We start from the raw sequence: 17338 nt of genomic DNA on the forward strand, positions 1-17338 counted from the left end.
ACTTAAGTCTTTCAGATATCAGAGCAAAAACCACACGGGCACTCTCCTGAAATGTACTTTGCGACTTCCTTTTCTTTGGTTCAAACTGCAAAAGAAAGCAGCGAGATAAAGCCAAAAGAAAATACATTTGTATAACTGCTAAATTTTGACCTCATTTGCTGTCTATACCCGTAGTATAGCCTGCACAATTTGCAAAGGGTAGGTCACTGTTGTGGCAATCGCTTTCGCTATGGCTCCAATCATAAATATTTCCCAGGATGGTATCTGCGGAGAGATTTATCATATCTGTTAAAGGTCTAGTGTTGTTCTTTTGAAACTCTGTTGGTTATTAATCTTTCTTGCATTTGAAGATATGTTATAATCTGTCCCCACACAGTTCAAAGAAGTAAACCTTAACTATGATTCTGTTAATGAAATACAACTGCTCAGGCAATGATACTGGAAAATGACAAGCCCCTGCATGTACCTGTCTCCCTGCTTTGCCTGCTTTCCGTTTTAAACCCTCATAAAACATGAACTGGATTCCAGGATTACAGACCAAGATAAGAGATGGTAGGATCCCATTCCAGAGAGTTCCCACACCTTCATTGGTGATGATCTGTTGGAAAGCATCTGAAGAGAAAGAGACAGTTAAATTTGACTGCACTGTTGCTCGGACATATTCACTGTACTTTTATTACAGCCCCCTTCCAACTCCATCCCCAAATATAATGGTCAGTAATCTTCTTCATTGTGGCACAGCTACAGCTATTCCATGTAGTGAAGATACTTTCACCATTGAATTCAACAGATCATACAGTACAGAAACAAAGCAACCAATCCATGCTGGCATTTATGCTCTACTCAAGGCTCCTCCCATCCTTCCTGATCTAATACCTAGCTTTGGCTTCTATTCCTTTGTCCCTCTGGTTATTATGTTCCCTGTTATACAATCTTCCCCAACCACTCCTTATTGCAACAAGTTCCATATTCTTACTATTGTCTGGATAAAGAAGTTCCTCCAGAATTCCCTATTTGATTTCTTAACTATCTTTCATTGAAATTTACTAGTTTTGCTTTCCCCAACAAGTAGAAACACTGGAAACTCCATGAAATCCTTCATTATTTCAAAGACCTGAATTCAACTAAACCAAAGAGAAGGAAAAAAGCACCTGGATTTACTGCATAGATAGTTTACAGTCACTTGGAGTTCTCTCCTCTCCACCACTATCTACCCCAAGAACAAGCACTACCACTTATTCCGTCTCTTAGCTAAGTGCTGTAAATATTACTGAAGTCTTTTTCTTAAATATTGTTTATTTTAATATTTGAAATATACTAGCTTTAGCTAAGTTATTCTTAGTGTTAGATTCTCGTTGGGTTTGAGAACATTGTGGACAACTCAGTCAGGGCAAACAAGCAACAAAGTCCAAAGTAAGGAAAAACGAAAGAATCACAGCAGGTCCTCATCACCTCATCGCAAGGAATTTTTGAGGAGGCCGTGAGCCATAATTTTGTCGTGGATGGTGGATCAAAGGAAATAATTACACAAATGAAACAGTTCATAAATTTACCTACTTAATCCCATAAAATTAAACAGTTTGTTGGATTCTCCTCCTTTTCAAAAGCAAAAACTGTGACTATAAATTACTGTGACTTACCCTACACTGTCAAACCAAAATGAAAGTTCTACTAAAAATGAGGAAAGGTTGAGGACAAAATTCACTGACCAGATTCCAGAGTTGAACAGTGTGTAAGAATTTTCATGGTTTGGGGGGGGGGGGCGTAGGAAAACCCCAATTTCAATGTTTCTTAATGTTTGTAGATTCAAATTCCAAAGAAGTTAAACTAAATTAAAATGGACGGGTGTAAATGGTGATTTTCTGCACCATTGCACTCACTCGCTTTCATGAGTGTGACAATTTAACAGTAAAGCTTTCAATTTCCTTTTTGTTCCTGACATACATGCACACCCTATTTTTAAGTACCACAAGACTCATTGTTCTTCATTTCTAAATGCAAATATGGAAATTAGCTGTCAAAGACAGTTTATTTAACAGTTGGAAGACTCACCGAGAATACCTTTGTAGTCAGTCTTATGGATATCCTCCTTTCTAAACTTTGCTCCTTGCAGCTTCAATCTTGTGTTGACTACCCACATTGGCGTTGTTAGGAAAACATTAATAGCACCTAACAAACAAATCTATGGTTTCAAAAAATCCTTATTGACAGCCCTTGAATAAATGCAGGTTGGTCATTGTATGCTAATTCATATATTGTACATCATAGTTCGCAGTTTAGGAATAGGCTGTATTAAATATTAATACTCTTTTAAACATGAGTAAGTTTTGATGGCAGCCTAATTTAAAACAGTGTTGAAAGTTGTAACAAAAAATTGGAATTAATTTCAAAATAGATTGTAATTGTATTGTTTCCTTGCTTTTCTTTGTCACAGGAACATAAGAAATAGGAGCAGAAGTTGGCCATTCAGCCCCTCAAATCTGTCATGCCAGCTCTTCAGGGCCCTCAACTCCTTGATATTTCAAAAATCTCTTTCTTTAAATACTTCCTGATCAAGCCTACACAACTCTTTGGGTCGAGAATTCCTAAACTATCAGAAGAAATTCCTTTGTATCTCAGTTTTAAATGAGTATCCCAATTTGAGATTCCCTTACCAGTACTTTTCAACACCTATGCTGTCAAACCCCCTCAGAATCATGAATGTTTCAATAAGGTTACTCCTAATTCTTCTAAACTCTAATAAAGGTCTAAACTATTTAGCCATTCTTGATGAGACAACCATTAATCCAAGGAATCAGCCTACTGAATCTCCTTCAGACTGTCTCCAATACTAATATATCCTTTCTTCAATATGCGAGGGCAAAACTGTATGCATTACTCCAGATGCAGCCTCACTGACACCGTGTAGTTTTGTAACATGATATCCGCATTTTTAAGCTCCAACCCTCTCATAATAAAAGCTAAAATTCTAGTTGGCTTCTTAATTACTTGCTGCAACTGCACGCAATTCCCTTTGTGCTGTGCATTTTTGGAACTCTGTCAATTTAAATAATACTCTTCCTTTTAATACTACTTCTCAAAGTGCACAATCTCACATTTTCCTGCATGATACTCCATCTGCCGTTTTTGCATACTTGCTGGTACACTGCGATACAATTCAGCTTTCCAAAGGGACAGTTTGGGTCTAAAAGTCAACAATTAATTATGCTGACTCCCAATATAATTAAAATTTTATGAAAAAGGATTCTTTTCATTCAGCACTGACATTTTTCTACAGTTAAGGTACTATATAAACATATTTTCCCTATATTTAGGTCAAGTTATTGCTTTGGTTGACACCATTTTTTAGAAAGTCATAAAATTGAAGCCCCATCACCTTAAGTAATTTTTTTTAAGAAATACTCCCCAAAATATCAGTTGTAATAAGACTGGTAATGTTATAGTGACTGGTAATCCAGGATGTCTGGACTAATGATTTCAGAGACATTCAATTAAACAACTTTATCATAAAAAGATGGTATCAGTAATAGTGACCATGAAAGTACCAGATAGTCATTAAAAACCCAATGTTCTTATTTGGTCTGGCCTACATGTGACTCCAAGGCTACAGCAATGTGGTTGACTTTTGAGGTCCATTAAGCCACCTTGAACTCCTGACCCAACAGCATGGACTATACCTATACCAAATGGACAATGACAGTTCAAACAATTGCCTCTCACCATCACCTGCAAGGGACATTAGGGATGGGCCAGTCACTAAAAGGCTGAAGGACCTGTACCTGGCATCTCCTTTCCACCCCCCATCCCATCTATTCCCAATTGTTAATCATCAATCCAATGTCAGTTCCATGCAGGAATTCCCCACTCCATGAGGTGACGATTTATTATTAAATGATCTTTAGTCTTAAGTCATAATGGCTTGTCTTCATGGATAAACATAATCTTTTCCCTTCTGCACTCTCCATATGTATTTCAGGCAAGCCTGAGAGTTATTGGGGGTGAGCATTCTAGCTGTTTTATTACCTCAAACTCAAAAGGGGGCCAGGGCAAGTAAAACAAGCCTGCACCCAACTGAGAGCAACTAATTTAGAACAGAATGAGGAACTGAATTTGATACAGTCCTTACCTGTACTGCTGACCCCCTTCAATACTGGATAAAACCAACCAGAAAGTCGGTAAAACCCTCATAAGTGCCTGATTCAATTAAACAACAAGGCCACAAACCAAAACTCAGGCATTTCATAGAAGCCCCTCCCAAGTGTGGAAACAGGCCATTTGACCCAACATGTCCTAACCGACCCTCTGAAGGGCATCCCACCTAGACCCATCCCCCCACCCTATCCCTGTAACCCTGCATTTTCCCATGGCTAATGCACCTATCCCACACATCCCTGGGGACTATAGAGAATTTAGCATTGCAAATCTACCTAACTTACACATCTTTGGACCGTGGGAGGAAACCAGGGCACCCAGCAAAAACAGGGAGAATGTGCAAAGTCCACACAGACAGTCGCCCAAGGGTGAAATCGAACCTGTCAACCACTGAGCTACCGTGCCGCCCACATTTCACTTTTACTAGTTCAGAGTGCACCCACTATCTGTGCATTCCTTCATTTACAATCTCTTTAGTTCCACAGGCCAAGTCTCATTGTTCATGTATAGATTTCCTATCTTTTGAGAACACAGTCATGTATTTTATCATTTTGGCACGTGCTTTAGTGCAGGCGTGGTACAGATTTTTATGCTAAAGTTTCAGAAATACCAGGAGCAGCTTAGTTTATTGTGAAGTTGTGCAAAATAGCAATTATCTTTATTCTACCTTCTATAAATTTGAGGCATATCAACTTGTACTTCTATTGTGTCTTTAACAAAATAAAACATCCCACTATCCTTCCCTGGTGAATTATAAAACTAACACTGAGCCATATAGAAAATATTAGATCGGATGACCGGCTTGTGCAGGCTTGTTTTACTTGTCCAAATTCTGCTGCCATGTCCTTACTCTCAAAGTCTTGTTCACTCATCACTTGTTCACTAACCTACAATGACTCCTGTTTGAGCAATATCCCGAATTTAAAATCCTCATCTTTCTTTTTAAATCCCTCCATGCTCTTTCCTATCTCTGTAACCTCCTCCAGTCCTGAAACCCTCTAGGATATCTGCAGTCCTTCAATCTGGCCACTTGCACATCTCAGAAGTCCATTGTTCCACCATCGTAATGTCTTCAGCTGCCTAAGTACTAACTTCTGGAATTTTCTGCCCCTCCTTTCCCTTTAAGACAATCATTAGAACTTACTTCTTTTGCCAAGCTTTCGGTCATCCGATCTAATATTTTCTATATGGCTCAGTGTTAGTTTTATAATTCACCAGGGAAGGATAGTGGGATGTTTTATTTTGTTAAAGACACAATAGAAGTACAAGTTGATATTGTTGTCTTTATTTTATAAATGTCTGTCATTTACCATTAAAGAACTGAAGGTCAAATTCTAGGAATGATGTTCTCATACAGTTCTCAACTGACCAGGAATCAAGCACAAGAGTATCTAGAATCCAGCAATTCAGATAAGGATCTCTGTATTTGACATATTGGACAGCTTGCAATCCCATTACACATCACTGTCTACCTGCAATGCAACCCATCAGCAGATCTTTGCCTGGCGTGGCCCTAGCATTACCCTTTACCAGCATCGACTTCAGGCTGTTGAATGTGTAGAAATAAACAAAGTTTGAACAGCAAACACTAGAAATAACAGGGAACCATCCACGATATAGAGCTGATCTGAAAAGGAGAAGAGAGAGTTTCAGCATTCTGTGCTGACATTGTGCATTTCTTTGAGCAATCCACACCACCAAGTATTTAATAATTAATAGCTTCTAAACCATGGGAAATTACACATTTCAATTTCCGACATAGTGAACAGAACAAATAAACCTGCAAATAGATTACTTCATATTTTTTCTAAATATCAAAGTTCTTGTTAGAGTTCTATTATTTTTAAATGTAACCTATTTATGAAGGCAAACCAGCATCAGAAAGAGGGAAAAATACGGTTTGGAATTTTCTGCATGTACATCCTACAAAAAATGTGACTGTCTTATGAAGGTTACTGATCTTAAACAATAAAATCTGTCAGCTCTGCCCAGATGCCATTGTTTTACGTAAAATGTAATTAGTTGGTCATTCAAAGTCATTAAATCTGTTTGAATTGCTTTGATACAAAATAAACCACATGTCTGAACACACCACTTATTTGGAAAACCTAAATTTCCAATAATTACAAATTGCACTCTGATACAAGCCATTGCCTGGTGAGCATCACTTATAGAACAAACACATTGAATTATACAACATTTAAAAGATCAGAACTCTTTAAATAAGGTAAAACTACATAAACAAAAGGGGAAAAAGGAATAGAAAAAGAAACCAAGTTAAAGACATGTGGTGGGCATAAACACCAAGGTGGACCAGTTGTGTTAAATTTGTTTGTACAGCGAGTTCTGTATTACTCACAAGCCTTCCTCTTTCACAATTTCTGCCAATATCACAGGTGTGGAGCTGGATTTACGTTTTTCATCAACTAAACACAGGAAAAAATAAGGGGTGTTGAAGCCTGAATTATTATTATTAAACAATATAAATCACTAGCCATGAATGTACTTGTATTCAGTTGTACTCAATTTAGACAACTGCTTGTTTTATTCATTTAAAACACCTCAATCCCATTGTCACTGTGCTCCCAAAGGATGTTCAGACAGACTCTGTAAATGTCCTTGTACATTTACATCATTATAGTCACAGGTGTCCAAGTTTCTGTTTAGTGTAAGGATACTTATTAACAATTTGACAACTTGTTCACATTAGGCACATCCATGGTTTACTTTATAAAATCATTAGTGTTGTTGCTGTCCAAATGGACAGTCATGGCCAGGACACTGGGCTAATGTTTAAACAAACATTAGATTGTGTCATGGGGTGCTAATAAGGCTAGTATTCTAAAAGCATAAGATCAGAAAGGTTGAAGGACCTCTTCCATCCAAACCAACTTTATGATCATGAGATAGCCAAGGAAGCAAATGGAATGTTGCAAAAAAAGTAGATGAGTACTTGTTTGTGAAATTGGAAAACTACTAGTTAGAAAATAATTAATCAGTTGCATCTAGGCAAGGGTCAAAGCTTTATTTGTTATTTCTTAAACTAACTCTTCCAATTCACAATTCATCTCGAGACCCTCATTTCATTTGCAAACACCCATCTGCTGCTGCATAATTCTGACAGTCATTTCAGTTACCCCTCTAAACATTGCAACCATATGTGCAAATCTTCCCTCATTGACCAAACTCCTCATTTCACTGCCATCCTACCATCAGGAAAACCCAACTAAATTCTGAAATTCACTTACCCCAATAGAAGAAGATCGGGTTAATTAATTGATTCTTTTTTATTAGATAACCTTATTAAGGTTTATAAAATGAAGAACATTAGACAGACACAGATCATCCATGATGTGGGTTAATGTAGAGTACACTGGAGCAACTGAATGGCCTGCTGCTGTTCCTGAAATTCTTCACGTGACTCCTTCCCTCTGTTTTCTTTTGAGTCCGTTGCTTGGCCTAGTCCTTTAATTCTCTCCACCTTTGTATCCACTGAATACTAAAAAAAATCTATAGAACTTTTTGTTTTGAGTTATAATTTTTTGGAATATTTTAATCCAAAAAACTAATGTCATAATAAACAAGATTATTATAAAAATCCCAAATTTCACCAACACAGAAGCACTTAGCTTTCTGTGATCTTTGCTGTGATTCAGGGATGTAACTAGTGTACTTTACTATAGAGACTTTAGATTCACCATAAACTGGGTTATTTGTGTTAGAATTCCTACCTTGAAGTCGTATCCTCACAGTATCCAAAGGGAAAAATGTTGTTGTAGCAGTCACACTACCCTGCAGAAAATAAAAGGTGAGGGAGCAGGTGTTATTCTGCATCTTCCAAAGTGCCATGTAACAGCAATCAGCAGAGGGAGAGCTGACAGGGATTCTCTCTAGTCCGAAAACACTGATCTATCCCAGCTAACCTCAACCCAATGCCATCAAATCTTTAGAAGGATGTCCCACCTGACAAATTAATCTTGAAAGCTCTGCTAAAACCAGTCACATCCTGGAGTTCCTCTTCGACAGGATCACAGACTGAGCTTAGTTTCAATAACTGGAATGAAACAAAAATAACCCCCACTCTAATGGTCTTAAAGCTTTTAGAAGAAAGCAGGTTCTTAGTCCATTGTAAGGACGTGAAGCAACACTAGCACTCCCTGCCAATTACAGTGTTAGAATAAACAAAGACAATGTCTATTACAAGTATTTCAATTAAGACCAAAACATAACTAATACCACGTCCACTTGTCATTTGATGACTTGTTTGACTAAATGACAAGAGATGAAAAGATGTTTTGTGAGGTCATCTCATTGATGTAGCATCCTTTCTATTACAAAGTTCCTTCCAGTACCTTTAGTCATTGTTAAGTATGGCAGCCAATGTGTGCACATCAATGGGAATCAGTTATTGGTGACGATAAATGTTATCCAGGGTGTTGGCAGAACACCCTCCCCTACTTTTTTTAAAAAGTGCTGCTAAAGATATTGAATCAGCGTGCAAGATCACGGGGACTGACACTTTGATGTTCTAGGTAAAGAATTTCCAACAGCAGCGATCCCTGATCCCTGCGCACAACAGTTGAGATGATGCGATCACTTGGGTCAGGACGAGTGTTGCCAGAAAGTGAAAGCTGTTATAATGTGCTGTTAATGAAATCCACGCCTTACTTAAAACAGAAGAATAGCCAAAAAAAAAACAAATTGAAAAGAAAACATTCATAACCAAGCCTTAACATATATGGTTGCTGTAGACGGATGATATTGTGACAGTGATGATATAATTATTGTATTTAGAACTGATTACAACATCAAACCGTGTTTTAAAGAACATTGTCCTCGTGGAAAATACAGTTGCACAAGCACGTTGCGAAAAGGAAAATCACATGAAAACATCCAGTCACAGGGGAGCTGACAGAGGGATCACTATTTCTGCAGCCTCGTCAGAGCGCGAGAAAGGCTCCGAAATTCTCCCTCGGGAAATTGCCGAGGGAAATGTTTGTTAGATTAATGACGGGGGAGAGATGACATCGACACTCAATCCCTGGGGTTATTTCCAAAGATTTGAGATACATTAAACACTGTGCCACCGAAACTGAAATGAATCAGCAGGAGAGCACGCTTCAGCCGATCCAGGAGCCTACCTCTTTTATCCTTTGAAAAATCTTTCTCAAACTTTCTCTTACAGATGGGTCTTTCAAGTGTTTTTTTTAACCTCGGGGCAGATTTAACTTAAATCTGCACTGAACGGGCGGAAAAGTTCAGCTAGTCACAGAGTAACACAATGACTGGGTCTGCACATTGACAAAACCCAACCAGGAAATCTGAGGCTGGAATACGGATGCAGCCCAACCCTGGACGCTCACATGTAAAATTCAGAGCATTCAACAGAACGCTGCGAGGAACGCTGGGCTGAAGCTTTAACCAGGCGGGTTACCCCGAGGCTCCAGTTTTCACCTAACACACTCCCGGTGAGGTTTGGAGACCGGGGTGTGTGTTGTTCTAATTGAAGTGCCTGGTGCACGGTGTATCCACCGTGTTTAAACTCCAGGTCATCCCACAACTTACCACCATCCCAGCCACTGCGTGCACAAGTGTCTCGTAGGAAGCAAGAGAAGAGCTGGCAGAGCCCTTCATTATTAATCCAAGAAATGAAAGCAGGATTGTTCGCCAATCTATAGAGAAATACAGAGTCTTCCTTTAACTCCGGCTCCACCCAGCACTCGGAGAAATACTTTGAGCAAACCCACGCCCTCTGTTGGTGAAAATGTTCAAGGACGTCCGGCTGGAGAAGGAATTGGGCGGCAGGCAAACTCATTTAAAATCTAGCCATTTGCGGGATTAAAATCGGACCCAGCGTATTCCGGCGTTAAAAAAAGAACAAACATTGAACTTCCAGGTGTGGCATAGAGACACTGATTCAGTCAGAGGCACTAACAGTGAAAGAAAACGTATGTTCCTCACGCATCCAAAACTGAGGTCTTTCTATAATCATGTACCGAGAGGCTGTTAACATAGAGAACCCCTTTGTAGCTGGTATTGAAATGTATATCGTTTCTGGTCAAATTCAGTAAATGTGCCAATTTTGCACATACGCACACGTGTACAAAATGTTTAGCTCAGAAATGTAATTTTTATTCAATCTAATGTAATGTCCGACTCGATTTTTTATACAGATAAATTATGAATCGAGTATATTTTGTAAGACAAAGATGCGAGTAACCAAGCAAATATAACAGCAACAGCATTCAAAAAAACGAACATGAAGATCCTCTGACATTTTCCAGTAATGTGGAAAATTGCCCATATATGTCCTGTCCATCAAAAGCAAGATAAATCCCCAACATGCCCAATTACTACTCTCGATCATTCGTAAAAGTGATAGGAGATTCATCAACAATGCTATAAGGCGACTGATGCTCAGCTTGTGTTCCGCCACCTGACTTCATTAGGGCCTCAGTTCAAATGTGGGTAAGAGACCTGAATTCCAGAGGTGTGGAGGGAGTGACTAACCTTGACATTAATACCATATTTGACCTAGTGTGGCATTAAGGAGTCCTAGCAAAACTAAAATGATTGGAAATCAGGGACAGAACACTCCATTGGCTGGCGTCATCTCTGGCACAAAGAAAGGTGATTGGATTGTGGTTGTTGGAGTCATCTTAGCGGCAGGACATTTCAGCAGCAGTTCCTCAGGGTAGTGTCCTAGGCCCAACCATCTTTAGCTGCTTCGTCAATGACTTTTCCTCTATCATAACGTCAGAAGTGGGGATGTTGTTGATGATTGCACGATATTCAGCAATATTCAGGAGTCCTCAGATACTGAAGCAGTCCACGTTCAAATGCAGCAAGATTTGGACAATATACAGGTTTGGGCTGACAAGTAGTAAATAACATCTGTGCCCCACAAATGCCAAGCCAAGATCATCTCCAACAAGACAGAATCTGATCATTGCCCTTTGACATTCACTGGCATAAACCTCATTGAATCCTCCACTGTTAACATTCTGGCGGGTTATCTTTGATCAGAAACTGAACTGGACTAGCCACATAAATACAATGGCTACAAGAGCAGGTCAGAAGCTAGGAATACTGCAGCGAGTAACTTACCCCCTGATTCCCCAATGTCTCTCTATCATCAACAAGGCTCCAGTCAGGAGTGTGATGGAATACTCCCCACTTGCCTGGATGGGTGCAGCCCCAACAGCACTCAAGAAGCTCAACACCATCCAGAGCAAAGCAGCCTGCTTGATTGGTACTACACCCACAAGCATTCAGTTGTTCCACTACCAACATTCAGAAGTAGCAGTGCACACCATCGACATGATGCACTGCAGAAATTCAAGAAGGGTCCATCGACGGTATCTTCCAACCTGTGATTGACACCATCTAGAAATACAAGGACAACAAATACATGGAAAAACTACAACCTGCCAGTTCTCCTCCAAGCCAGTCCCAACGTTGACCTGGAAATATATCAGCATTCTTTCACTGTTGCCAGGTCCAAATCCTGTGGGCCTCCCTCCCCAATAGAATTGTGGGTCTACTTCCAGCGCATGGACTGCAGTATTTCCAGAAGGCAACTCACCATCACCCTTTCACCATCTTCCCAATTAGAGAGAGGCAATAAATGCCCACCCAGTGACAACCACATCCAATTAAAAAATGGTGTCCATTGTTCATTTTTCACTTACCATTCAGAAATGGAATCTGCTCCATCCAGGTTTACCAGTCTTCAAATGTGGCTGGTGAATTGGGCAGCAGGGAAGGTCAGTTCTTGTGTTTAAAAGGTTGCATTTTGGACATTTTTAGAAGTTTGCAGCCTCACAATCTCACCTTTATTTCTTTTTTAAAAGATGCAAACGCTGCAGCTCTGAAACAAGAACAAAAACAACAGAGCCAAAAAAAGTTAGGAGCAAGGGAGGACCATTGAGCCCCGAAACCTGTTCCGTTATTCAAAGCAAGCAGAAAACTTTGCAAGCAGATGTCAAATTAATGAGTATCTGTAAGAGAAAATAGAGGGTAATGTTCGATTAAAGAGTTATCAAATCATTTATCTATTTTGTTACTTTGCGCGATACCAACCCTCTCACACAGGGGCTAGGTTGTTCTAAATGATGTGTACAGAGGTACTTTTAATCACCACAGCCACAGCCAGCAATGGCAGAAGTCTGCATGAATCACCCTCTCATCTTCACACCGACTGGTAATTTTAGGAGCGTGAACCAGTTGTTACTGTATATCAGACCGATCCAACTATATCGCAGCCAATTCGTTTTGAATGTAGTCAGTGTTGTAATGTTGGTGTTTACAACAATATTCACCGAGATACTGTACGTGGAAGCTTGGCTGCTGTTTCCTCACTAGTGTACACTTCAAAAAGTGCTTCATTGGTTACAGAAAAATAGTTTGACGTGAAAGGACGTGAAAGTTGCAATATAAATAAATGTAATTCTCCATGTTTCGGTTGTAAGCTGCACTCATTCTCTCTGACATATTAAGGACCCCGATTTACTGCGTTATTTCTGAGTGTGTTTGGCATAAACAATCTCCGGACGAAATGAATGAATCTGTCGTTAATGGTTCACTGACCACTACCACACCCCCTCCCCCAAAATCCCGTGTATCTCTGGCTGCAAGCGGTTGCTTCTCAAAACGTCTTACTCTCCCATTGATTATCATTATGATTCACACTTCGCTTCTCAACCGTAATAATTTATTACAACTCGAGGACATCGAGTGAGAAGAGAATTTGACATCAACCTATAATTCAAAGGTCGGTTGGTGTTATACAGTTAGAACATTTTAAGGTCGATCCATGTTTCCTAAACAAATAGATAAAACTAAAATGACAAAAAAAACCGCTGAGGATTTAGTTGCAAATATCAGAGACACAATCGATGCGAAGCAGCGGGAACCTTGCATTGCGAAAATGCAAAAACAGTTGAAGTATTTATTGCGAAAATGCAAAAACAGTTGAAGTATTTAACGGATAAACAATGGAAGGGATAACTAACATGCAAACACAGACATTCGTTTGGTTTTCAGTTTAGGCAGATAAATGGTGCCCTTTTGCAGACTGCAATTTACATTAAACAATGTTTAAATCACATAAATGTGCTCAAGAAACAGGAGGAAGTAACGGGGGAAACAACACCTGATAATCTCGTCAGCTGGCCTGCCTTAAATCTGCACTCTCTGGAGAGTGGACCTTGTTCCCACCCTGGGCGGTGCCACTCCATCTCCCGGTCCTCGCTCACTGGCTGCTCCCTCCAGCTGCGAACGCTGTGAGTGTGTGAAGGCCAGCCTCAGGATTTGAGCCATGACTGAGAGGTACCACAAAGCGGCCAGGGATGGCTACCTCGGTCCCCTGAAGGAGGCCACAAAGAGGGATCTGAACAGTCCCGATGAGGACGGAATGACCCCGACGCTTTGGGCGGCATATCACGGCCATTTGGAGGCTCTGCAGCTCATCTGCAGCAGAGGGTGAGTGTCACAACCTGACTCTTTTATGTTACCCTTCATGGTTCTTTTTCCAAATAAAATGATCATCTGTTTCAGAGGGGAAGAGGATTGTAGATTAAGATACACTGCAATCGCTTTAAATCATCCAGGCTGAACTGATCTGAGAGTGCTGCACTGTTCGAGATGCTTTCTTTCATTATGAGTCCTTAAACTAAGGCCTAAGCAGGGCAATGTAAAAGGTCCCACGGTTCTATTTTGAAGGACAGGAGGAGTATCCCTGCAGCTCAGTCCAACATTCGTCTTTAAACGTCACGAAGACTATAGTCCAAACATTATATTATTACTGTCGGTGGAAGCTCGTTTAACACAAATTGGCTATCAAATCTCCTACTGTAAAAGTCTCTGCACAAAAAAGTCGTTCTTTATTTGGAAAGTTTTTGGAACATTTTGACTTTGTGAAAGGCTGTATATAATTGCAAGTCATTCAATGTTTATTTGAAGCAGTTTAATCATTATTTTTAAATTTATATTTCCTTTAATTGAGAATTTATTTTGTAAAAGTGCTTTGAGGTAATAGACATTCAGACAATGTTGCAGGTTCTCAGTTGACAAACTTTCCTTGAACTATTTGTTATATGGGGGAAAGATCCCATTACAGAAAGAATCCAAATTAATATAAAATAAATATTTTTGTAATTAAACAGCAGAGGAATCCACAGAAATACATTGTGATGTAATGTGTCAGGGGTGTGCCTCTCATCAACGTGAATTGATGTCACAAATCATGATTGTAAAGTCACGGATCAGGCATGTCTACCTGCAGCATTGCTCAAAGTCACGACAGATATAGATTATTTGCCGGTCACTGTCAAACTTTGTCAAGGGTTCAATGTGCCAAGCACTCCAATCACATGGGAGAGAGGGGAAAAAGCACAAAGTATGCATTTTTATACCATTGTCCACCAGAACCACATGTACCCCAAAGTGCTGTACATTTAATTGAGTACTTTATGAAGTGTAATCACTTTTGTGATGTTTGTATCACAACCTGCCAACTTATACACAGCAAACTCCACAAAGAGCAATGTAATGATGACCAGACAATCTGATTCAGTGATTGATCAAGGGATAAATATTGTCCACAACATGGGGATGAGCTTGCCTACTCTTCTTTGAATAATTTATTGGGATCATTTATGTCCACTTAAGAACACAGATAGGGCCACATTTACTATCTCATCCGCAGGATTAGCACCTCCTAACAGTCTAGAACTCCTTCAGTACTATAATGAAGGGCCCATTTGGATTAAGTGCTCGTGTTTTTGGAGTGGAATTGGAACCCATATCCTTCTGACTCAGAGGGCAGAGTGCCAAAGTTGTAAGCAGTGGGCATAGTCTGCTGCACTAGTTATTGGAAGTGCTGAGTGTGTCTGTTAGCCTAGTTATTACTTGTCCTGCTCAGTTGGACACATACCCTAGACTTAGGTTCTAGTCTCCATTAAATGAGCTGGTCTTCACTAAGCTACTCTCGGCTACTGCAGGCATAAGCATCCCATTCAAATTGTAGGTTAGATCAGACTTGCCCATGATGTCTTTTAAGGTCAACTCAGCACTCACTGTCTGAGGCAAAGTATCAAGAATGACAACTTGGGTAAAGAATCAGGAGGTTAATAACCCAGATCAACATGTACTACCAGTGCTAGGAAAAATGTGTAGTTTGAGAATTTGAAGCAAAAGACTCACGACATTATGTAAAACCCTGTATCAAATCAACTCTTTGTGCTTGTACTTCAGTGGCGATCCTGATATCTGTGATATCTGGGGCAATACACCTCTGCACCACGCTTCAACCAATGGCCACCTTCACATTGTCACTTTCTTGGTTAACTTTGGTGCAAATATTTGGGCTTTGGACAATGATTTCCATTCTGCCATGGATGCTGCTGCCAGTAAGGATCGAATGGAATGTGTCCGCTTCCTGGACACAGCTGCCACCAAGCACATCACCATGAATCCGAAACAGGTGGCCAGGCTAAAAGAAAAGGCAGTAAAGGACAGTGAGAAACAAATCAAACTGTGTGAAAAACGCAAGAAAAAGCACCAAAATCGGATGAACAAGAAGTATAGCCGGGAGATGGAAGCCCAAAGTGAAGGTGCTGCTTCTTCAGTACAGCAAGGAACTATATCCAGTGTCAGCAACCTCTCTACAGTAAGTGAACCACAACACAAAGGTACCATTTCTTCCATTATCAAAGGATCTCTGCAGAAGAGACTTAAGAAGAAGGATAACAGCAAAAGCTTCACTCAGCAGCAACTAGAAAAGGATGTCATTTTTGTAAAGCAAGAACGAGACATTGGGATTCGGGCCAATGTACTGGATGTGTTTAATGAAGGAGATGAAGAGAATGCAGCTTCTTCTGATTTGAAATCCTCTGACTATGATAACAACTTCGGTCATGAGTCTCTCTTCAATCGACCAGGATTGGGAAATATGCTCTTCAGGCGGAATTTTGTTCTGGGTTTAAACGTGGAAGAGGAAATGTTCAGCAGTAATGAAGTAGAAGACATTGGTTCCAAATTGCGCAGCATAGTGTTGAAGCCCAAGGAAATGTCTCCAGATCTTGAAGCTTTCAGTGAAGAAGAGGAAGATGATTTGCCCTGGAACGAAGATGATATCGGTCTGGATGATGATGAGCCTGAGACGACACCACTTGAAACCTTCTTGGCCTGTCAGAATATGACAGAGTTCATCCCTTTCCTGGCAAGAGAGCAGATTGACCTGGACTCCCTCATGCTGTGCACTGATGGCGATCTGAAAAGTATCAGTCTGCCGCTCGGACCACGGAAAAAGATTATTTCTGCTGTAGAAAGAAGAAAGTTAGTTTTGGAAACACCAAACAAACTAGTGGATACTGTATTGTAAGTAACGCCATATTAAAAGCAGATAGAGTTGTTAGCTATAAATTTTACACAATTGTTCTCTGTTAATAAGTACCTGTATTAAATACCATTTACTCAATGCAGCCTTCTTTATCTGGGGTTATCTGCAGTTCAAAGGACTAAAGTCATGAATATGGTGGTTTATTTTAAGGTGGTTTAGTTAATAGCACTGGCACCACTGAATCAAAAAGATGTAGGCTCAAATTCCATTGCTCGAATTGAGCACATAACTGAGACTCACAGTCCACTGAGGAAATGGAATCGCCGTCTTTTGGACGGGAATGTTAAACTGAGGCTCCAGCTGCCTTCTCAGGTGAATGTAAAAGATTTCGAAACCACTTTTTAAGTGGAATCCTTATGACTGATTCCAGCCCACTGTCTGGTTGACTGGTATTGCATCCTGAAGTGGCTTAGGCAAACTGCCATAGCTCAGAAAGAAGGCCACCACCACTTTGTCAGGGCCATCAAAGATGGGCAATTATTGTTAGCCTTTCCTGTGATGGCCACATCGCAAGAGCAAACAATAACAAAAAGAAAGTTGCAGCAGATTTTGCCTCTGCTAGGGAGTTACAGAGAGACATAATCTCGTTCAGCCATCTAATGATACTGTGCACATGATTGTCTATAAAGCTGCAGCAGATCCCTGGCAACCGAGTCCTGAGGTCCCTGAGACTGTGAGCTGAATGGAGACTTTTCCACATATGTGTCTCTTGAGCACCACCTGTGGCTCGTAGGTTACAACTCATTCAGAAACCTGAGGACAGTCATGAAATTATTTTAATAA

General features: G+C 40.1%; 3 protein-coding genes across 10 annotated transcripts in view; 1 reads left to right on the forward strand and 2 right to left on the reverse strand.

Moving 5' to 3' along the window:
- Positions 1 to 11958, reverse strand: part of slc25a17l (solute carrier family 25 member 17-like) — a 12798-nt gene extending 840 nt beyond the window's left edge. The window contains exons 1-8 of one of the 4 annotated variants that reach the window (XM_048551647.2): positions 11844 to 11958; positions 7884 to 7944; positions 6512 to 6578; positions 5625 to 5779; positions 2053 to 2169; positions 467 to 612; positions 169 to 264; positions 3 to 85 (exon numbers count right to left, since the gene is read on the reverse strand). In XM_048551647.2, the coding sequence (XP_048407604.1) occupies positions 3 to 85; positions 169 to 264; positions 467 to 612; positions 2053 to 2169; positions 5625 to 5779; positions 6512 to 6578; positions 7884 to 7944; positions 11844 to 11846 (728 nt within the window). In that variant the 5' untranslated portion in view covers positions 11847 to 11958. Of the gene's footprint in view, positions 1 to 2; positions 86 to 168; positions 265 to 466; positions 613 to 2052; positions 2170 to 5624; positions 5780 to 6511; positions 6579 to 7883; positions 7945 to 9717; positions 9895 to 11843 lie in introns of those variants that run through there. The other 3 variants (XM_048551646.2, XM_048551649.2, XM_048551648.2) reach the window with 3 other exon arrangements.
- The window catches only part of crym (crystallin, mu), a 24146-nt gene continuing 18722 nt past the window's right edge, over positions 11915 to 17338 (reverse strand). For 3 of the 4 annotated variants that reach the window (XM_059654059.1, XM_048551640.2, XM_059654058.1), the window contains one exon: positions 13089 to 16475. The gene's annotated coding sequence lies outside the window, so the exon portion shown is untranslated. Of the gene's footprint in view, positions 12023 to 13088; positions 16476 to 17338 lie in introns of those variants that run through there. The other variant, XM_048551639.2, reaches the window with a different exon arrangement.
- The window catches only part of anks4b (ankyrin repeat and sterile alpha motif domain containing 4B), a 13269-nt gene continuing 9274 nt past the window's right edge, over positions 13344 to 17338 (forward strand). The window contains exons 1-2 of one of the 2 annotated variants that reach the window (XM_048551632.2): positions 13344 to 13635; positions 15409 to 17195. In XM_048551632.2, coding sequence (XP_048407589.1) covers positions 13472 to 13635; positions 15409 to 16537 — 1293 coding nt within the window. In that variant the 5' untranslated portion in view covers positions 13344 to 13471 and the 3' untranslated portion in view covers positions 16538 to 17195. Of the gene's footprint in view, positions 13636 to 15408; positions 17196 to 17338 lie in introns of those variants that run through there. The other variant, XM_048551631.2, reaches the window with a different exon arrangement.

Source organism: Stegostoma tigrinum, chromosome 23, assembly GCF_030684315.1.
Source record: "Stegostoma tigrinum isolate sSteTig4 chromosome 23, sSteTig4.hap1, whole genome shotgun sequence".
NCBI classification, from domain to species: domain Eukaryota; kingdom Metazoa; phylum Chordata; class Chondrichthyes; order Orectolobiformes; family Stegostomatidae; genus Stegostoma; species Stegostoma tigrinum.